This window comes from Stegostoma tigrinum, chromosome 17 (assembly GCF_030684315.1).
Source record: "Stegostoma tigrinum isolate sSteTig4 chromosome 17, sSteTig4.hap1, whole genome shotgun sequence".
Lineage (NCBI taxonomy): Eukaryota > Metazoa > Chordata > Chondrichthyes > Orectolobiformes > Stegostomatidae > Stegostoma > Stegostoma tigrinum.
The window spans coordinates 4,415,126-4,431,231 of NC_081370.1; the positions used below are offsets into that span (position 1 = coordinate 4,415,126).

At 42.7% G+C, this 16,106-nt stretch overlaps 1 protein-coding gene across 3 annotated transcripts in view; it reads left to right on the forward strand.

Moving 5' to 3' along the window:
- The window catches only part of trpm5 (transient receptor potential cation channel, subfamily M, member 5), a 106,968-nt gene that overhangs the window by 11,922 nt on the left and 78,940 nt on the right, over positions 1-16,106 (forward strand). For all 3 annotated transcript variants that reach the window (XM_048545069.2, XM_048545068.1, XM_048545070.1), the window contains one exon: positions 6,108-6,175. In XM_048545069.2, coding sequence (XP_048401026.1) covers positions 6,108-6,175 — 68 coding nt within the window. The remainder of the gene's footprint in view (positions 1-6,107; positions 6,176-16,106) is intronic.

Below are 16,106 nucleotides of genomic sequence, written 5' to 3' on the forward strand. Positions count from 1 at the left end.
TGCCCAGCATCCTGACCAGATCCTATCAGCATAAACCTGCATTTCCCATTGCCAGTCCACCTAGTCAGCATGTCCCCAGACATTATGGGCGATTTAGCGTGGCCAATCCTCTTGACCTGTGCCTAATCTTTCGGACTGTGGGAGGAAGCCAGAGCACCCAGCAGAAACTCACGCAGAACATGCAGACTCTACACAGACAGTCGCCTGAGGATGAAATTGAACCGGCTTCCTGGCTGTGCGAGGCAGCAGTGCTAACCACTGAGCCACTGTGATAGCCTCCATTATCCAGTCTCCCCTGACACTGACTTCTGATTATCACCAGACCCCAGTCTTGAATTTTTTTTGTAATTTTTTCCCATGCCCCCAACCTCACTGCCATCCAGCCTCTGGTTTACCCCAATACAGATCTACCCAACAATCTTTCCAATTCCACATTCACTCACTTCTGACCTCTGCTTAGCAGTGACATTGTGACAAAGGCTCAGCAAGTGAAAGCCATCCAACCTCTGTCAGGTTGACTGTGGCCAGCGAGGCAGGCAGAACATGGCAATCGGTCTCTGCTGTAAAATTTAGCAGCACCTTCAGCTTTATTCATGACAAGGTAATCTGGAGAAAGATGTTTTGTAGTTTCTCTTTAGATGGTCCATTCCGGATGCTTGGCTGAACTCTAATACTCATTAATGGATAAACTCAGCAGGGTTCTGTTCACACAAGTGAAAGTATTTACTAAGATTGGCATTCACATGAGAGAATAAGGAGTTATTCTCTCTTTGAATTATTTTTCTTCATGTTTATACAGTTATTTGATCAAGATTAAGAGGTGGGAAGTGAGTTAAATTCTTAATGATGCTATGATGGCACTGTCTAATTTGCAATTTTTGTTGGCTGTAAGAACAGATGTTTCAAAGCATATTTTTAAATTAGCTTTATTTCTAAAAGTTTGTTTCAGATATGTATTGTTATCAACTCATTCATTGGTTTCATAGTGCAGACTGGGTGAGAGGGCATTGGGTGCATGGAGTTGGCATGGCTAAGATCTTTTGACCATACATTTCAGAAGTGGTCCAACTCCAGACTACGGTTCACAACTCCTCTGAGGGACTTGACCCACATGTGTTTTAAAAATTGGCCTATTCCATTGAAATTTTGAGGAGGTGGGGCAATGCCAGCAATGGAACTAGACGTTTGGGGGGTGGGTGTTGCAAGGTTACAAGATGTGGGATCTTTGCTACCTCTAGCCCACGTGGCAAAACCTGCCAGTGCCAGCAACCCAGGTAGGAATCTGTGGCTTAGGTTCTGCTTACCATTTTCTGCTAACTCTGTGAACTTTTGGCCCTAAATTACATAAGGAGGTATTTGAGCAGATGACTCCAAGCTATCAGTAAAATCCAATCAGATGCAGAGTGGCCTTGAAACAGAAATTAACCAATAAAGTTGAAGCAGCCTCTCCAGTATAAAGATTGAAAAGAATTTAAAGGTTTAGGGGTGGCACAGTGGTCAGCACTGGGAGCCAGGTTTGGTTGTCTGTGTCGAATTTGCATGTTCTCTCTGTGTCTGCATGAGTTTCTGCTGGGTGTTCCAGTTTCATCTTGCAGTCCAAAAATATGCAAGTTAGGTGGATTGGCCATGCTAAATTACCCATAGTGTTCAGGGATATGTAGGTTAGGTGCATTCGCCATAGGAAATGCAGGGTTATAGGGATAGTGTAGAGGCCTGGGTCTGGGTGGGATGTTCTTTGGAGGGTCAGTGTAGACTTGTTGGGCTGAATGGCCTGTTTCCACACTGTATAGACTCTATTGTGTTCTATTTGGATTGCTTTGCCTGAGACACAAATAAAGTTTAATTATGTCAGATTCTTTTGAATGTTGTACTAACTGGTGTAATTGAGGGTCTAGATTCTAATCAGACTTATTTCAAATCCCATTGTTAAATTTTAATTTATGCCAGTAACCAAAATTATTTAAAAGAAATGACAATTAGAAAATATGTGCAATTGTATTTTGTATTCTGGATTCAAACCAGAATTGAATGAAAATCATTTTTCTATGGTTCTCATATGCTAATTCATGTGACTGCAGCTTCTATTAATGGAGAACCCAATTTCTACAGTGGTCACCTTAGCTTCTAATGTAGGCCAAATTATGAAGCTTCACATATGGTACCTGACCTGGCAGCTTTTTATTATTTGTTCATGAGTTATGGCATCCCTGGCATTTATTACCCACCCCAAATTGCCCTTGAGAAGTCACCTTATTGAAGAGCAGCAGTCTGTGTGGCATAGATACTTCAATTATGCCTACAGAAAGGGAATTCCAGGATTTTGACCCATTGATAGTGATGGAAAGGTGAATTCATTCCAGATTAGGATAGTGTGTGATTTGAGGAAAATCTGCAGATGGTGTTCCTGTGGATCTGCTGCCCCTACATGACACACATGCTAGATTTGGAAGATGCTGTTGAAGGAACAAGTTGCCGAAGTGCATCTTGAAGATGTGACATAGTGCTGCCGCTGTGAGATGGTGCTGGAGGGAGTGAATGTTGAAGACAAGTGTGGCTGCTTTATCCTGGATGATGGCAAGTGTTTTTTGAAGCTGCACTCATCTCAGGGAAGTAGGGTCTTCCATTACAATCCTAGCTTGTGCCTTGCAGAAGGTGGCTAGGCTTTGGGGTGAGCTACTCTGCAGAATTCTCAGTCTTCAACCTCCTTTCACAGCCGTTATATTTTGGATGGTTGGCCCAGTTAGTGGTTACTCCCAGGATGGTGATGGTGTAGTGATGCATCAGCAATGGTAATGCAGTTGAATGGCAAGGGAAGATGATGAGAATAATTCGGATCCATGATTCCCTACAGTGCAGAAGCAGGCCCTTCAGCCCCTCTAGTCCACACTGACTCTCTGAAAAGTATCCCACCAGACCCATGTCCCTACCCTATTTCTGTAAATCTGCACTTCACATGGAAATCCATCTAGCTTGCACATCCTTAGACACTATGGGCAACTTACCATGGCCAATCCACCTAATCAGAACATCTTTACACTGTGTGGGAGGAAACCAGAGCTTGTGAAGGAAACCCACATGGACATGGGGAGAATGTGGAAACGCCACGCGGACGGTCGCCCAAGGGTGGAATCAAACCCGGGTTGCTGGTACTGTGGAGCAGCAGTGTTAACCACTGTGCCACCCCACGTTAGAATCTGTTCTGTTGGAGATGGCCACTGCCTAGTATTTGCAACTTATCAGCTCGAGCCTGAATGTTTTCCAGCTCTTGCTGCTTATGGACACTAATTATTTCATTGGTTGAAGAAACTAAAATAAAAACTGAAGCGCTGTGAATGTACTGCACACTGTCCAGCCATCAGTGAACATTCACGCTACTGACCATCGTTGGAGGGAAGATCATTGATGAAAAAGTTGGAGTTGGAGGGGCCTTGGCTAGGATTAAGGATTTCCTGCAGCGATGTCCTGGACTGCATTGATTAGCTTCCAGCCACTCTAACCACATCCTCTGTGTCAAGTGCGGCACGGTGGCTCAGTGGTTAGCACTGCTCTGTCACAGCACCAGGGACCCAGGTTCAATTCCACCCTCGGGCAACAGCCTGTGTGGAGTTTGCACATTCTGTCAGTGTCTGCATGTATTTCCTCCGGTTTCCTCCCACAGTCCAAAGATGTGCAGGCGAAGTGGATTGGCCATGCTAAATTGCCCATAGTGTTTCAGGAATGTGTAGATTAGATGGGTTATAGGGGGATGCTGTGATGGTTGGTGTGGACTTGTTGGGCTGAAGGGCCGGTTTCCACACAGTAGGGTTTTCCATGAAATCTGTGAAGTATGGTTTGAACCAGTGGAGAGAATCCTGTCTGATTCCTATTAAATTTATTTATTGCTAGGGCTCACACTTCGTTGAAAGATGCCTTGATGCCAACAGCAGTCATGCTAATGGGCAGGTATTGTATTTGACATGCTTTTCTTTCAACAGGACGTAGCCCCGTACACATTAGTGGGCAAGTGTCATCAGTGTAGGAGCCCTGGAAGACCAGGCAAACTTGACTTGTAGGAATTGGAGTTTGTATTCCTGCCAATGCGTTTGTCACTGCAACAGTGGAATGCATTGACTGAAAAAAAGGCTAGATTATGAATAATTAGATTATGTAGCCCTCTCACTGTGGAAATGGAAGGATCAAAAGCAGATTGAAGAGCAGGAGTAGATATAAATGTCAAATCCAAAAATTAGATTGCAGTAAAAGTGGAAGGGTTTAAATTCAATGGATGTTCCACCAGCTTCCTGCCGTTTTGGGAGATCAGTGGATCACTACAGAATTTCAGCCTCAGAAGGCTTCACTGTGGAAGTGGGAGCAAAGATGTTCAAATCTGAATGGAAATGACAAGTGCCAGAGATCGCAGTGGGTCAGGGAGCATTCATGGAGAGAGAGCAAGCTAACATTTCGAGTCTAGATGATTCTTCAGACTCAAATCGTTAGCTTGCTCTCTCTCCATGGATTCTGTCTGAACCACTGTGATCCCCAACATTGGTTGTTGGCATTGTGTAAACTCCAGTTAATTATGTTGGGAGTGGGAATGACTGAAAACAATTGCATTGTTGCTGTGAAATGAACACAAATCTGAAATAACCCATGTATTCCAATGTCCCTGCCTCTCCACTCAGCAAAACTTACATCATCTACACATCTGTCATTAATGCTTATGAATTTTACTTAAAATGTAAGATACTTGCATAGAGTAGGAATAGACTAAATCCACAATGCTGGCAGGTATGTATCTTTGTCTTTAGAGAAACAAACCCCAGTCCAGACTCTGGTATTTGTATGTGGTTGTACTGTTTATGGGAATGCTCCCAGTGAAAGGATTAGACCTCAAAATCCAAACACAGTTCAAAATATGGAACAAAAACAGAAGTTGCTGTGAAGGGAAAAAAAATATCAGAGTTAATGTTTTGGATCCTGTGACCCTTCCTCAGAGTTCTGAGCAGGGTCACTGGATCCGAAGCGTTAACTCTGATTCTTTTCTTTCTTAACAGATGCTGCCAGACCTGCTGGGAGTCCCAGCAGCTTCTGTTTTTGTCCCCAGTTTGCAACATCTGCAGTTCTTTCGGTTTTTATTCGAAATATGGAGTTGCCTTCGTGAGTCCAAACCAGACCTTAGATCTGGAAATGTACACAGTCCTCCATTAGTTCAAATTGTGCTTATGTTTCCTATGAATTTAGATTAAACCTGAATGTAAAATAGGCCAAAAATGACAAATTATGGTCGGGGAAAGCACTAAACTTGCATCACTCTGTAGATTGAGATAGTAGGAACTGCCAATGCTGGAGAATCCGAGATAACAAGGTGTAGAGCTGGATGAACACAGCAGGCCAGGCAGCATCAGAGGAGCAGGTCTTTATTCCGGAGTTCCCTTCCCCTCCCCCACTTCGGAAGAAGGATCCAGACCTGAAACATCAGCTTTCCTGTTCCTCTAATGTTGCCTGGCTTGCCTTGTTCATCCAGCTCTACACCTTATTATCTCACACTGTGGATTCTTCCTTTCTTTTTCTGATGTGGTGTATAATGCCATTCGAAGAAACAGAAACCACAGTGCAGACCTTAGCAAGGATACATACTTAAAACTTCAATAAAGCCAGAACCAAAATACTGTTTTTAGCAGCACCTGATTCTGCTCACATGTTGGAGAACTTCTGAATAATCTGAATTACAGGAAACCTGTGTGCATGACACAGTATCACTCAGTAAGGGAAGGCTGGGCATTTTAATAGGAAGACAGGCAATTGGACAAAGGTATCAGTTAACAATTGGACACGTTGATTTGCATGTGTTAAAAAATAGAATTGCTATGTTTCGTACTTTTAGCATCAAGAAAACAAGAAAAATTATTGAAACATTAAAGATGTAGCAATCAGCACAATACTGGTCCTTGCAAGACGCGATGTTATTTTGTGTTAGTTCATCAAAGCTGGAAACTAGCTTACCACGGTTATGTGACAGTTAGAATTGCCCGGCATTAGTTTCTTGTCTAAGCCTAGTTTGCAAATACAGTTTTCCGCTCTTGTTGGTAAACCATTCAATGTGCCATCATTTTCCTTTCTCTCAACAGACCGTCCATTCAATTAAAGAAGAGTGCATTACCTGTGGAGAGAGCCTAGGATCACAAGTAAACATAAGGTAAGCGCACAGCCACATGTGTTTTAGTATTGTGGTCAGCCTGTGCCAAAAGGTATAGAAAATATGCAAAAAGAGCTCCATTCCTGCGCTTGTTGCCTAGCTGCCATTTTTTTTCCTTAACAGAATGTAACAGTAGAGAATCGTGCTTTGCATGCAGTTTTGAAGAAGGATGGGATAATGTCAGGTGCCTAAACTATTTTGAATGAACGCAATAGATTTTTGTTGGGTCATGAGAATTCACAGCTCACTGTTCACAGTTACAGTTTATTGTTACATGGAACACTAAAGTCACTCCAAACAATCACGTTCTGTGCACATCGCTGATAAAATCAGAAGTCATGTGACAGCAGGTTATGGTCCAATGGATTTACCTGGAATCACCAGTTTCTGGACCTCCGCAGCTTGTCAGGTGAAGCACCTCATCTGGTGAAGGAGCAGCGCTCAGAAAGCTTTGAGATTTCAAATAAACCCATTGAACCGTAACCTGGTGACCTTCTGACTTTGTCCACCCCAGTCCAACACAGACGTCTCCTCGTCATGCATTGCTAATGTAACACATTTTTTAAAAAATCCCCTTTGATGATCCTAGTTACTAACGTTACCCTCAGTGAAACTCTTATAACCAAAGTGGCCAAAGTTGTCAAAGTTTACAAAGCAACCAAATTTTGTGGTCGCATGTTACTTTCACTGGGCGTAGTGAAATAGTTAGAAATTTGAAATAGTTAATCGTCACGCATTTAAGATGTGCCTTTGTCTTTGAAATAGTCGTTCCAATTTGAAACAATCTTTAAAATATGTTTCTCATGTCTATATCTCTTTTCTATGAAATTTACACACTTTTTTTCTTAGAAGGTCATTACCCTTCAGCTGAAACTCGAGCAGTTATTTAAAATGTCTAAACATTAATCTATTGTTTCAGTTATTGAACAGTCAGATTCAGCACTCTGATGTTTTAAATGAGAAGTTCCATGAGGAATCAATAGTTATGAACCATGTATGTTTCTAGTGGTTACAGGCAGAACTATGCTTAGCAGTGCTTTGTAAGAACCAACCAATGTTTTGCAGACTTTCAGAGCAAGGAATCTTAAAAACAACCAAAGTTTCAACTCTCATAGCAACTTGGGGAACAAACCTTGAAGTCCCTCATGTCTCATTGGTCAAGTATTGTGCAATGGAGAATGCCAGATCTACTTGTCATAGTCAAAACATACAGTGTGAAATATATCAATTACTTACTTAGGGAAACTCCTGAATAAGTGTCAAAATCTGTTCTTCCCAAAAGCTGGAAGATACATTCCACTTCTTAAAAGAAATGAGGGCCTGAAGAGCTGGGTCCAGATAATACGCAGAGGGCCACTTTAACATTATGTCTGCAATAAGACTCATAACATTTTAAAACACTATATATTAGGCCAGTAATCTATTGCTGATGGCATTCTTCATGTAGCACAATTAATCTGTCTTTGAGTCAGTATGTATCAAGGCACAGATGGGGTGGCGTATGTTTGAGGTGCATTAATCACACTGATTATAGCCAATATGAAAAATAAATAATGACTCAGGCTTTGTAATTGAAATGTATGTAGTATTTCTTCACCTGAAGGAGTTGGTGATGGGTGGAGTTCTGTATGTTTTGACATTTCACATATTCTCTGGAGGTTGTGCCACTAATAAGGTTGGCCTTCGCCCCGAACTTGATGTAACTGGCTTTCTTTACCACTGTAAAGGACATCAGAGAGAAGTTGGAGTCACATAATAGATCACGTTAGGTATGGACAATCTTATTGAAATGTTTGGAGTTTTACAATAATTTCGCAGTTTGAATGATGGCTGTAGAATGTGTAATGAGCTTTTGGTGTGTTGTATGAGGAGTTAATACTGAGTGTGATTGTCAATGAGACATAGGAAGTGACTCTATATCACATGTCCATCTCTTTCCTGTAGGCTCATGGCAAGATGAAAGCCAGTCAGATATTTCTTAAATAGAGTAAATGTTTTCCTTACTTCAGACTCTGCAATTTTTGATTCAGCAGCACAAAAAAACCAAGAATATTATTGTCTGAGAACCGAGACATCCATTAGTGTTTCAAAATAGTTGTTTGCCAGAGGAAACATTACTTAATCAGAGCCGTGTCCCTCTAATCTATTCGATTCAATTTCGTAGTGTTTATTTACCCAAGATAGTGGTTTCAAGTGCTTGCACTTTCAGCTGTTAGCATTTTGAATATTCTGGGTGATTAATACTTGTATTGGTCAGTTGTGAATACAATTTCTGTAAGAGAGAGACTTTTTTCTCCCTAAAGTTTTTCATCTATTGTAATTATATGGTTGATTGGTTCTATATGCTGTGCATAGTAGTTGAATAAGCATGGTGTGCACAACTGAATCTGTGGGTTGGGTGGAGAGGCATTGCTTGAAATGCAACAAATGGGCAAGACTTTTTGAAATTGCCTGTCCACGTGTTCTTAGCCACACGATAGTTCATGCGACTTCTGAGACAGAGTAAACCAGGAGTGACTTGAAGTTGATCAACTCTAATGGGGACTTGGAGATGCCAGTTGCTGTAATGGAACCAAACGTTGAGGGAGCAGAGGTGACGGGCTTGTGATGTGAACCAGCCAGCATCCTTAAATAATCCTGGTGAAAATTGGAAACACAGGAATGAGCCAGGAATCTTGAAAGTGGGTCTGGGCCACATCTTGACAGAGTCTTCCTAACTCCACAAAAATCTAACTCTTTTTTTAAGCTTTACTGATCTGGTAATGCTGTCATTGTGATACCACCCAATCTCTTCAAGCTCCCAATTTAACTGAAATAGTTGTCCTTTGCCAGCCTGTTTCAAGTTGGCGTCCACCTTCCACCTGTTCATGTTGGCACATTTTTACCTGCTATCTTCTTCCTCCACCTACCACCTCCCCAGTGGACGTGGTTACTCTTGCTCCTACAATGCTGTCTCTGGCTCTTACTTCTGATTATAAGAATTAGGAGCATGAGTAAACTATACAACTTATTAACTTTGCTATCATTGAATACAGTCATAGCCTCCATTGCAAATTTCTGCCCATTCCCCAAGTCCGGCATGCTCTGAGATTTAAAAACACACATGTATGAATTAGGAGCATAAGGATCCCAGTCAGCCCCTTCACGTCTGGGCTGTCATTTTAAAAACATCATACTTGTCCTAATTAATATGCATTCTCATCAATCCCATTAACCTGCACCAACTTGCTTATCAATAATATATTTATGTCAGGAGTAAAAATATTCAAAGGCCCTGCGTTCACGCCTTTTGAGGAAGACAGTTCTGAAGACTGATGACACTGAGGAAAAAATTGTCCTTATTTCTGCCTGAATTGGGTGGCCCCTGAATTTTAATCAGTCACCCCTGGTTCTAGGTTCTCCCACAAGTGGAATTATCTTTACCACATCCATCACCTATACACCTCTCAGGATTTTACATCTTTCAATCAACTACTTTTCTAAATTCCTGCAGGTAATAGCTTAGCCTGTTTAAGCTTCACTTATAAGCTGCTGCCAACACATGTTTACCCTTTCTTAAACACAGCGATGAATACTGTGTACAGTATTCCAACTGTAGTCTCACAAGTGCCTTGTATAAATTAAGCACAACCTGTTTTTTTCTTATTCTAATCCTCTTGCAATAAACAATTATATTCTTTTAGCTTTCTCAATTACTTGCTGCACCTGCACATTAACTTTTTGTAATTCATGTACTAGGACACCAAGATCCCTCTGCATCTCAGAGTTCTGCCACACTCACCATTTAGATATTGTTATTCTTTAATCTTTCTGCCAAAATCAACGGCTCCACACTTGCCCAAATTATACTTCATTTGCAAGGTTTTCGCTCACTCATTTCATCTTCCTAAATTCCTTTTGTAGCCTCCTTATTTCTTCATTACAGCTTACTTTCTTACCGGCCTTCATGTTATCAGCCGATTTAACAATTATATGCTTTATCCCTTCATCCAAATTATTGACATGCATTGGAAAATGTTGAGGCCCCAGTACTGATTCCCTGTTTACAACGGTCATTATACCTTGACAACCAGAAAATTATCCAAATGTAGTAACTACCTTTCCTGTTAGCTGGCCAGTCATCTGCCCATGCTAATATGGTATTCCCTACACAATGAATTTTCCACAATAGCCTTTGATGTGGTACCTTAGCAAATACCTTCTAGAAATTCAGTTATTGTGCTTTCCCTGGTTCCTGTGTACCACATATATCTTCCTCAAAGAAATTCAATAAAATGGTTAGACATGATTTTCAGAAAACTATGTCAACTTTGCCTGATACCTTAAATTATTCTCAGTGTCCCACTTAATCATAGCTGTTTCTCCCTATTTTGGTATTTTGAACGCTATTCTCAAATCTTCTTCGTTCTAATATAAATTGTCTTCATCACATTCCTTTTATTCTACTTTGTAAGTCTATTCAGCAACAAGTCTAATTTCTTTAACATGCCAAATTTAAATGTTTTAATTACAGTTCAATGATTCATTTAAGTTTGATATTACCCCTACACTTTGGTAATGTAATCCAACATTATGGTCTAGGGTCCTTTTATTGTAAATGGATTTATATTTTTAATACACTGAATCCAGATGACCTTTCCTGTCACGACACCGCAGAAAGTACATGATGGAGGTCAGACTAAAATGCAAATTTATTTCCTCTGGAAGGGCTACACCTGCCTGATTTGCAGACCTATGCACCACAATGCAAATCCTACGGTAATGAATTTGCATCTTATTTATAGTTTCATTTTCTATATTGTATTGGGGTATTGTTACTGACTTTTGACTGATGCTAGGTTGGTATATTTTGAATTATGACTGCACTTGCCAGCATTTGGCCCATATCCCTCTAAACCCTTCCTATTCATGTACCCATCAGGTGCATTTTTAATGTTGTAATTGTACCTTCCTCCACCACTTCTTCTGGCTGCTTATTCCAGACACACACCACTCTCTGTGTGAAAAGTTGCCCCTGTTCTGAAGAAGGGTCACCGGACCTGAAACGTTAACTCTGATCTTTCTTCACAGATGCTGCCAAACCTGCTAAGCTTTTCCAGCAACTTCTGTTTTTGCACCTTAGGTCCCCTTTTTAGTTTTCCCCTCTCACCTTAAAACCTATGCTGTCTAGTTTTAGACTCCCCTACCCTGGGAAAAAGACCTTGACTATTCAATCTACCAATGCCCCTCATGACTTTATAAACCTCTATAAGATCACACTTCATCCTCTGATGCTCCAGGGAAACAAGGCCCAACCCATCCAGCGTCTCCCTATAGCTCAAACCCTCCAACCCCAGCAACATCCTTTGTAAATATTTTCTGCACCCTTTCAAGCTTAACACCATCTTTCGTATAGCAGTGAGGACAGGACTGAATGCAGTATTCTAGAATGAATATCTGGTTGGCATGGACGAGTTGGACCAAAGGATCTGTATGACTCTGTGATGAATACCCATGTTTTGTGGGGGGAGGGGGGGGAGGTTTGTTTCAAGGGAACGGATAAATGCTGACCCAGCCAGCAATACCCACGACCCACAAATTAACAAGTAACGGTGACAGTGTGTGTGTTTGTGAGTTCTTTTGGTGGGACAATTTTATTTTACAATAGCACTGTGAGAACGGGGGTGTTTCAATCTGAGTGGCCTCTTTGCCTTCCACACAATTGATTGGACTTGATGCCTGGTAGTTTTGAAGGTGGTGGAGATGTAAAATTCTGGAAACCACCTTTCTGCTGCACCTTTAAGTGAGGCAGTGGTCTGTTAATCCAGACACCCAGATAACGTTCTGGGGACTCAGGTTCAAGTCCCACCATGGCATATGTTGGAATTTGAATTTAATAAAATATCTGGAATTAAGAGTCTAATGATGACTGTGAATCCATTGTTGATTGTTGGGAAAAACCCATCTGTTCTGATGTCCTTCAGGGAAGGAAACTGCCATCCTTACCTGGTCAGGCCTACATGTGACCCCAGATGCACCACAGTGTGGTTGACTCTGAACTGCCAATTAAGGATGGGCAATAAATGCTGCCTAGCCAGCAACACCCTCATCCCATGAACGAATAAAGGAAAAAAAAAATCCATTGCTAACCTGTCTGGAATTTTACAAGGGGTAGGATGGCTGCCAGTGGCCTGCACCGCCAAAGTGGCCAGTCAGTGATTCCAGGTTCTGATAGACCTTGTTGTATGTTGGGGGGGTCATCTCAGGGCCAAGTGAACACAAAGACATCTAAACATCCCCAGTCACAATCTATGGCTAGTACACCTCCATATAACTATTAGCTACTTGAGACAATGATTGCATTTAGTAGCATCCATTCACATTTTCTCACCCTACTGAATGCCTGCAAATAGCCACAATCTAAGGATGCTGTGGAGCAACATGTAAAGCCCCTGTTAAGAAAAATCAGAAATTTCTGGAGAAACTCAGCAGATCTGGCAGCATGTGTGAAGGAAAACAGACCGAAGTTTCAAGTCCAGTATCTCATCAGAACTAGAAGCAGCTAGGAAAAGGTGGTATTTGTGCCAATGATGAGAGGTGGTAGGGGAAGGAGTGAGCAGATAGGTGCAAGTGGAGCCTGGAGCTGAATTGAACTAGCTGTAGAAAAATAATAGGCACAGGGTCAGAGGCGCACCACCCAATGCCCGTCTACCATCTATAAGGCACAAGGCAGGAGTGTGATGGAATACTCCCCACTTGCCTAGATGAATGCAGCTCCAACAACACTCAAGAAGCTTGACAATGCAGCCTGTCTGATTAGGACCATATCCACAAACCCTCAGTTCCTCCACCACCAACAGCACCTTCTAGACTCTCAACCCCTACCAACTAGAAGGACGCTGGCAGCAGATATATCTCTTGCAATTCTCTTCCAAATCACTTACCATCCTGTTTTGGAAATAAGTCACTGCCCCTTCAGTGTTTCTGCCTCAAAATCCTGTAATTCACTGCCTAACAGCATTCTGGGTCTACCTACAGCAAATGGACCTCAGGAAGGCAGCTGACCACAATTTTCTCAAGGGCAATTGGAGCTGGGTCAAACTGCTGACCCAGCCAGTGACCCCCAAATCCTGTGAAAGAATTACAGAAGGTCTGTGGATGATGCTGTGTAACAGATTGGAGTAAATAAATTGCTTAGAGGGAAGGGTGTGCATTCCCTCAGTATACTTCACTCCAACTTAAGGGGCAGACAATATAGCATTGTTACTAACTTTGAAGCATGTTAGCTACAGCATAAACTAAAATTGTTTTGAGAATGAAATATGACAGATTGCCAGCCAAGGCCCAGGGAAATCTTTCTCATAATGTTCACGATTCTGTTTGTCTTTTCAGCACAGATAGTTGTTCAGATTTTTATAGCGTCTGATTTTCTGTCTTTAAGAAGAGGCAGGAAAGCTGGTGAAAATTACAGATAATCGCATGGGTTAACATTTGGATGGTAGCTGCCCCTCCCTTCCTCCCAACTCAAATTTAAGTTCTGGGCTGGAAGGTCTAATGTTGGCCCTCCTATTGAGTCACCTTAAAGCTGTTCACTGATCAATCAGTGACGGCTTAAGGGCTTCATCCCATCTGGGCTGCCAGCATTTGGGTCTAAGTGGGACAGATTGCATGTTGACTGAAGTGACTTGTAACCCAATGCGGGCAAGTCATCAGTATGTGGGGGAATACAGCACACCGATTTGTGCAAAGACTGAGGGACTGGACTAGGATAGGGGGTTCTACAACTCATCCCTCACACCCCGTCCCCACAATAACTGACAAAAGAGAAATCCCCCTTGTCCTCACGTACTACCCCACCAACCTCTGTATCCAACGCATCATCCTCTGACACTTCCGCCATCTGCAATCTGACCCCACCACCAAAGACATTTTTCCATCGCCACACTTGTCTGCTTTCCAGAGGGACCACTCTCTTCATGAATCCCTTGTCCACTCCACACTCCCCTCCAACCCCACCACACCCGGCATCTTCCCCTGCAACTGCAGGAAGTGCTACACTTGCCCCCACACCTCCTCCCTCACCCCCATCGCAGGTCCCAAGAAGACTTTCCACATCAAGTAGATGTTCACCTGCACATCTGCCAATGTGGCATACTACATCTGCTGTACCAGTTGTGGCCTCCTCTGCATCAGGGAAACCAAGTGGAGGCTTGGGGATCGCTTTGCAGAACACCTACGCTCGGTTCGCAAGAAACAACTGCACCTCCCAGTTGCGAACCATTTCAACTCCCTCTCCCATTCCTTAGACGACATGTTTATCCTGGGCCTCCTGCAGTGCCACAGCGATGCCACCCGAAGGTTGCAGGAACAGCATCTCATATTCCCGTTGGGAACACTGCAGCCAAATGGTATCAATGTGGACTTCACAAGCTTCAAGATTTCCTCTCCCCCCACTGCATCCCAAAACCATCCCAGCTTGTCCCTAACCTGTCCTTCCTCTCACCTATCCCCTCCTCCCACCTCAAGCCGCATCCCCATTTCTGACCTACTAACCTCATACCCCCCCCCTTGACCTGTCCATACTCCCCAGACTGACCTGTCCCCTGCCTACCTCCCCACCTACACTCACCTCTACTGGCTCCATTCCCACCTCTTTGACTCCTGTATCTATCTTTGATCCGCCTCCCCCTCTCTCCCTATTTATTTCAGAACCCTCTCCCCCTCCCCCTTTTCTAATGAAGGGTCTGGGCCTGAAAGGTCAGCTTTTGTGCTCCTAAGATGCTGCTTGGCCTGTTGTGTTCATCCAGCTTCACAGTTGGTTATTTAGGATAGAGGGTATTGTTTTTGAGAGTCACATCCATGTCCTAGCTTCTAGCCCACTGCTCCGCTCTGCTATTGGCTCCCAACTCTCAAAATCTGCCCACACACTTACCGTTTCAACTTTAACATGCGCAAGTTGGCCTGCTGTCTCCAGCTCTGTGCAGGTGGAGCTTCCTGCTCCAGGCTTGGAATTCTGGGAGAAAGCCCACTGAGCTGCCAGTCAGCTCTGTGGTTGATGGATGATCCAGTGGGCTTTTTGACCATTGCAGTCCACGGGTTTCTCTTTTTGCACAACGTTCCCATTTTCATTCTGCCCAAAAATTTAAAAATAAATTTTGAGCTTTAGAACAAAGGAGATCTTCAGAAAGCTAAACCAGCTTGTTATAGACCAGTCCAGACCAGACCCCCTCAAAATTTTTCAACAAGGTAGCCTAGATTCTAACTTTTTCTTATTTTAAAGATAAATGGGAAGCACCGTGTTTCAGATGTGATGCAACTCGTCAATCTACTTGATGTTAAGCAAAACACAATTCATTTAAACATTGTAGTTAATTAACTGAATGGTAGATACACTATTATTAATTAGCTGTTCCAAGATAGTAACATCCCGTAAACACCCCCTTGGCAAAAAGGCGAATTCAGATACAGGTTCTCACGACCAGTTCTCCAATCCAGGATGAAAAAACATTGAGAAACTCCAGAGGAAGTAGCAGCGAGGTATCATTCATTGAAGCTCCCAAAGCTTCTGAGACCCCCAAACAGCTTCTGATGATACAGCTTTAAAAAAAAACCTAGAAAGCCTGCTCTGAGAGAGCTGGCCACACTCATTCAGGCTGCTTCCACTGTTCTAAGATTTAGAAAAACCCAGGGGACTCTCGTGTTGTTGACTCCAGTGATTCTGGTAGACTGCTTGGCACCTCTGCCTTTGCAATCTCTCTTCAATAAACCAGGACAAAATAACCTTTTAAAGTGACAGTTTCACCACAAGGTAGATGCTGGACTCAAAGATACAATCCGTGAATGATTCAGCATCAATGGAGGTCAATAATTTCTTAGGCCCTGTGATTCTCTCCATGTGGCTCCAGATCAGCCTCTTTCGACAATGTCCTACAAGATAGTCTCTTCTTGGCTG